This window comes from Stigmatopora argus, chromosome 15 (genome assembly GCF_051989625.1).
Source record: "Stigmatopora argus isolate UIUO_Sarg chromosome 15, RoL_Sarg_1.0, whole genome shotgun sequence".
Classification (NCBI taxonomy): Eukaryota; Metazoa; Chordata; class Actinopteri; order Syngnathiformes; family Syngnathidae; genus Stigmatopora; species Stigmatopora argus.
Genome location: NC_135401.1, coordinates 9,158,048 through 9,163,689, shown reverse-complemented (window position 1 = coordinate 9,163,689; position 5,642 = coordinate 9,158,048). Strand labels below are relative to the sequence as shown.

The 5,642-nt window shown below is 43.3% G+C and overlaps 2 protein-coding genes across 2 annotated transcripts; one reads left to right on the top strand and one right to left on the bottom strand.

Annotated features, from left to right (window-relative positions):
* Positions 1-68: 68 nt before the first annotated feature.
* On the bottom strand, positions 69-1,677 carry LOC144089997 (dnaJ homolog subfamily C member 30, mitochondrial-like). Its single transcript, XM_077621277.1, has 2 exons — positions 1,436-1,677; positions 69-1,330 (listed from the first exon to the last, which is right to left on the bottom strand). The coding sequence occupies exons 1-2, from the start codon at positions 1,628-1,630 to the stop codon at positions 671-673; spliced, it is 855 nt and encodes a 284-aa protein (XP_077477403.1). The 5' UTR covers positions 1,631-1,677; the 3' UTR covers positions 69-670.
* Positions 1,678-1,921: 244 nt separating this feature from the next.
* Positions 1,922-4,651, top strand: iah1 (isoamyl acetate hydrolyzing esterase 1 (putative)). Its single transcript, XM_077621001.1, has 6 exons — positions 1,922-2,129; positions 2,229-2,281; positions 2,347-2,492; positions 3,245-3,406; positions 3,467-3,588; positions 4,333-4,651. The coding sequence occupies exons 1-6, from the start codon at positions 2,040-2,042 to the stop codon at positions 4,528-4,530; spliced, it is 771 nt and encodes a 256-aa protein (XP_077477127.1). The 5' UTR covers positions 1,922-2,039; the 3' UTR covers positions 4,531-4,651.
* Positions 4,652-5,642: the final 991 nt, after the last annotated feature.

Genomic DNA, 5,642 nt, shown 5'->3' with positions numbered 1-5,642 from the left:
TTTTTACTCTGTGGACACTTCACAAATAATTGAGAAGATAATTAAATGCAAGACAGGACACACAAGAGTGCTTTTCCAAGTGAGGCTTATTTATTACTATCTAAATATCAGGATGACAAATTGATTTTACCCCAAATAAAAGGCTCAATGTCATTTTAATAAATATGATAACATCAAAATGATCTTATGCTACAGAAACGTTCAAGTATTGCACTTCCTTGGGGCCCACAAAGAATTCTGTCGAATATATTAAGTGATTTGAAAATATTAATTTGATAAAATCTGTAAGATGAACTGAACCCATATTAGTCACCAACAAAATACAGTAATGTCCAGAAATCACCATGAATTGTTCATCCAACAACATTTTGAGATTATCTGGTCACTAAATTTTAATGTAATAATCATATAATTCCACTTCATCCAAAATCTGAGGTATTAACGCTTTCCCTGCCATAGACAGCCGACCCATTTCAACTGAATTCGACGTCTACGGCCGTCAGTTGCATTGAAACGCTATCGGAATCGAGCCGATCACCGCTGCTGCTCGTTCTTTTGAAATTCATTCTTCACGTCCGCCAAGCTATGACCAACGGACGGCGAATTGTGTCCTGGACAGGATTCAAGTGAAAAATGGTCCTGATGCGACCAATCTGCGCGCTTGAGCCAATCATCTGGACGCGCTCCTCAAGGTGACAATCAGGGCTATCGCGGCCATGAGCAGCAAAACGACACCCAACTCCACGGTGCTCTCCTTGTTCCTCTCGGCCATCGTCTCCCGCTGTCTCTTCAGCCTCTCCTCCTTCCGTTGCCGAGTGTCTTTATCCCTCTGGAGCTGCTCGCCGTAATGCGAGCGAAGGAACTCGTCAAAGTCGAACATGCGCTCCCGTCGGGCGACCGTCGAAGAGCTCCATCCATCGGCCTTGGTGGTAGCGGTGGTGGCGGTGGGGGAGGCGGAGGGTCCTGCCCCAGTCTTGGTGGTAAGATCGTTCTGACTCAGGAGGCCGCGATCGTATTTCCTCCGCAGGGTTTTGTGACTCAGCACCGCGTAGGCCTCACTGATGTCCGAGAACCTCACGGTGGCCTGGTCGTTGCCGGCGTTCCTGTCAGGGTGGTAAAGGAAGCACTGCTTGTAGTAGGCCGTTTTGATCTGGGCCAAGCTGGCCGTCGGGGTCACGCCGAGGATGTCGTAATAGCCCCTTCTGCTTCGGTAAAGTGGCTCCTCCCGGTCGCCGTTTCCATAAGTCCTGGTGAACGTTAAATGTCCCCAACAAGAGCCCCGAGGAGCGCTGATTTGCGGGAAGAAAATAGCTAAAGGGTCGCCGTGGCCCTGCCAGATGAAACGGTGTCGGCAAATGGCTATTTTCTCATCTTTTGTCACGAGGGAACATTTAACAGCACGTCCATTGACATCAGGTGCAACGCGAACGGTTACCTTTGGGTTCTTTACGTCCTCCCGCAGTCGGTTGTGGTTCAAATCGGCGGATAAAAGGCCGCCGGATAAGCAGGATGAAATCACTGTAGCATTTCCGTGGTTTTTTCTTGGAGGTTTCAGTGGCCTATAGTGATATACTAGTTTGTTTGAAATGTTTAAAGTTCTTCTGCTCGATCGGAGCATGACCTCCGCCATCTTTGGACTCAAACAGGAAGTTGAAATCTTTGAAACAGCGCCCTCATCTGTTGTGGGTGTCTTACGTATTGCAAATGAATACACAAAAACAGAACGGATTTTGTGAAATATTGATTTGAAAATGAATGTGCCATAAATATTCAAATTACAATTAAATTACACGTTAAACTGATTTTAATCAATATTTAATATAAATATAAAATCTCTAACTCATTGGCTGTCAATGACGGCCATAAGTTTTATTTTTTACTCTCCCCAAAACCTAAACGAACAGCTGGTATATAGTATTTTTTATAAGCGAGTTTTAAATATGTCAACATTTTTTTTAATTTACGTCATCAGAATTGTATCAAAGCGAAAGTTTGAACGTGCGCACGCATGCGCATTAGAGAGCATTGAGCGCGAATGAATGGCATGTCAACAAACCCAAGCGACCATGTCCACAAGTAGAAAGTTAATCTGGCCTAAAGTGATTTTGTTCGGTGATTCCATCACTCAGGTAAACAGTGAAATATTTTTTTTAAAAGAAATATCACTGGTTTTGTTTCAGATGCGTCACCACAATGCTTTTGTTAGCTCACTTTGTCATTTCTTTCAGGGTTCTTTCCAAGTGCACGGATGGGGCTCAGCCATCGCCGATAAATTGGCAAGGTTGTTTCATAACTATATATATATATTTTTAGATTATTCGGTTTAAATGCGTGTTGTTCAACCAGGAAGTGCGACGTCGTTAACCGAGGACTGTCGGGCTACAACTCGCGATGGGGAAGGATTATTCTTCCCAGGATGCTCAATCAAGAGGATGCAGGAACCATTGCAGCAGTAACTGTCTTCTTTGGAGCCAACGACTGCGCCCTGAAAGGTTGAAGAGAATATTTTATTACATTTTTGTTGCATCATCTCACAAATTCATTCATTTTATGAACCGCTCATCCTCACAAGGATCGCAGGGGATGCTGGAGCCTATCCCAGCTATCTACGAGCACCAGGCGGCAGACACCCTGAATCAGTGACAAGCCAATCACAGGGCACAAAGAGCCGTACTACAACCATTCACGCTCACTCATACGTAGGGGCTATTTAGTGATCAACCAGACTATCATGCATGTTTTTGGGGGATGTCGGAGGAATCCGGAGTACCCGGAAAAACCCACGCAAGCTCAGGGAGAACATACAAACTCCGCACAGTGAAGATCAACCTGGGATCGAACCCTCGACCCCAGAACTGTGAGGCTGGTGCGCTAACCACTCTTTTGTCGCTAAATGAAAAGTGGCTAATTTAACCACTGCATTGATGAAGCTGCGGCTCCAGAGCCACATGCGGCTCTTAGCATCCTTCTGCCGTGAATCTGTTTGTGACTCGATGTCCAATTCATTTGAACTGGCAGAGATCGTTAACAGCAGCTAATGAGTTAATGGATGGTATATGATGAAATCTAACAACTTTGACCAAATGTATTAATTGGTGAGTAAATTATTTATCGTCCATAGAGCGCAGAATCATTAAAAAAACAAATTCACAGATGAAAATGGTTCCAAATGATGTTATAATTTACAATAATGTTGTATAATGACAAACCAAGCACGGTCAAAATGGCTGCCATTACCTCGCAGATGAGAACCCTCAGCAGCACGTGCCATTGGACGAATACTCCAATAACCTGAAGATCATCAGCAGCTACCTGCACGCGGTGGGGGTCACACCGGGCAAAGTCATCTTCATCACCCCGCCGGCTATCCACGAAGCGGCTTGGGAGAAAAGTTGCAAGCAGAAAGGTAGATTTTAAACGTAAATCTGCGTCTGCATTAAAATTGAACTATGTTTGTGTGCGTGAGGTTTTTCGCTCAATCGACTCAACTCGGTGGCGGGCCAGTACGCTCAGGCGTGCGTCCAGGTGGCTGACCAATGCGGCTCCGATGTCTTGGACCTGTGGACGCTCATGACGAACGGTGGACAGGTATGTTCTAACACATGTATTCACTTCGTTGCTACTGCGTTGCATTTCAAAAGAGGCAGGGATAAAATTGGTGAAAAATTGTCAGTCTTTCGAAGGTTGCGTTAAGGAAAAATACAATTGAGGAACCTCATGTTTTCATGTTTGGCATCTCCCAGTGGGATAAATTACAACCACATTACGTTCGCTTCTATAATTAGGTTCAAAATATATAAGGGAAAAAACTCAACATCAGGGGTGTCGGACCATTTTAGATATATTTAGATATTTTTTTTATAAATGGATTAAAAGAACTGGATCAAAAGCCCTGAATATTCAATTTTTATAGATCTAAAACAATGTTTATTTTAGCTTTTAGAAAATGATTTTTGAACTAAAAACAGAAAAAATGCATTAAAAAAATACAATTATTGTTTTAAAAGGGGGAAAATCAGGAAATGTAATATACATCTATACTCTTCATTTTAATTTGATCCTAAAACAGAAAGTCAGCACTCATGATTTACTTTCCCGGGCCACACAAAATGATGCGGCGGCCCAGATTTGGCCCCCGGGCCGCCACTTTGACACCAGTGCTCAACATGAATAAAAAGTATTGTCACTCTAGTATTAGTCACAGAATTAAAAGGTTTTAACTGTGCATGTTCCAGGAGCGTGAACATTGTTTTATTAAAGCCTTACGTTTTATCAATTAATTCTTAGCTGTTATGAAATTCTTAAAATTATTTTTGGTTTTCATCTCCACAGGACTTCACAGGTTACCTGTCAGATGGCCTCCACCTTTCTGAGAAAGGCAACCAGTTTGTTACGCAGCACCTTTGGGAGCTGCTGGAGAAGAGGGTGTCCCATTTGCCCTTCATTCTGCCTTACTGGGGGGACGTGGACGCCCTGATCCCCGAGAACAGCCTCTGTGTGAACAATGAAGAACAAAATGAAAAGACGTGAGGACTCGTATTCCCAACACCATCCCAATTTCCGATCACACTTCAGTTGACAAACCATTTATTAATGTGTACAAGTACTAATGCAAGGCATGAATAAAAGTGTTTCACATCCATACAGTTCATGTCAGCCATTGCTATTATAGCCTAGAGTTTAGGCTAAACTTAAATAGCAAGCTACAATGGCGTAACATCCTGACTACAAGTTGACAAGCACACAAATTAAAAAAAAGAACTAATGGAGCGCATCACAGCTTCGCAACAGGGTTTCCATTTTTTTTGTTGCCTTGGTCCAGGGGAAACAACAGTCCAAGAAAGGCACAACAGTGTTTTGCAGTCAATGACAGTAAATGGAGAGTGCTTGCTTAAATAGCGCATTTCTCTACATGTTTTTTTACCATGCTCAAAAATCACTTCACAGTAGCACCCATTCAACTACACATTCACACGCCAATGGTGCTGCTGCAAAGTTAGGGTTCAGTGCCTTGCGCAAGGGCACTTTGTCAGCGGGCAGTCGTAGCCTGAAATCGAACCTGCTGACCCTTAGGTCCCGGGACAACTCGCGCAACCAACTGCGCCATGGCAGCCCGGGCGGAAACTGACATTTTAAAACCCAGTATACGGTAATCCACTGCATATTTGAGATGAGCATTTAAATATCTGAAACTAAACTTGTGCTGAAGCAGTGAAATTGGCAATAACTGCCCAATTCATTTGAATGAATTATATAGGCAATTGGACGTGGGTTTTGACAGAATGGCGGTACAGTAAGACACTCCTCCAGTGGTTCTGTATGCCAATACGCAGTGGGAATGGTTTCAAAGTGCAGCGCGGTCGGTGCCTAGTGGTAAGGGAATACTGTCTAAAATGTGTTTGAGGTACAATAACAGGAAATGATACTTCAACGGGAGCTGGTTCATCTTGAGTGGAGTATGCAAAGTCATTTGAGCATGTTGAGATGGTTAAGATTCATTCACCTACTACTACTATGCTCTTTGTCCTCACTAATATAACCAATAGTAGGAAACAAACAGCATTATAGTTTTGGTTCACGAGTAACGTCGTGCTCATATGAGTTCTTTGAGTGAAGACAAAAGGTGTCATATACAGGTTTTA

Bases quoted from the DNA above. Each gene is read 5' to 3' on its own strand.
- LOC144089997 (XM_077621277.1), bottom strand. From the start codon at position 1,630: ATGGCGGAGGTCATGCTCCGATCGAGCAGAAGAACTTTAAACATTTCA. The intron at 1,331-1,435 runs GTAACCGTTCGC...TTCATCTGGCAG, and splicing joins AGGACGTAAAGAACCCAAAG to GGCCACGGCGACCCTTTAGC.
- iah1 (XM_077621001.1), top strand. From the start codon at position 2,040: ATGGCATGTCAACAAACCCAAGCGACCATGTCCACAAGTAGAAAGTTA. The intron at 2,493-3,244 runs GTTGAAGAGAAT...ATTACCTCGCAG, and splicing joins CAACGACTGCGCCCTGAAAG to ATGAGAACCCTCAGCAGCAC. The intron at 3,589-4,332 runs GTATGTTCTAAC...TCATCTCCACAG, and splicing joins TCATGACGAACGGTGGACAG to GACTTCACAGGTTACCTGTC.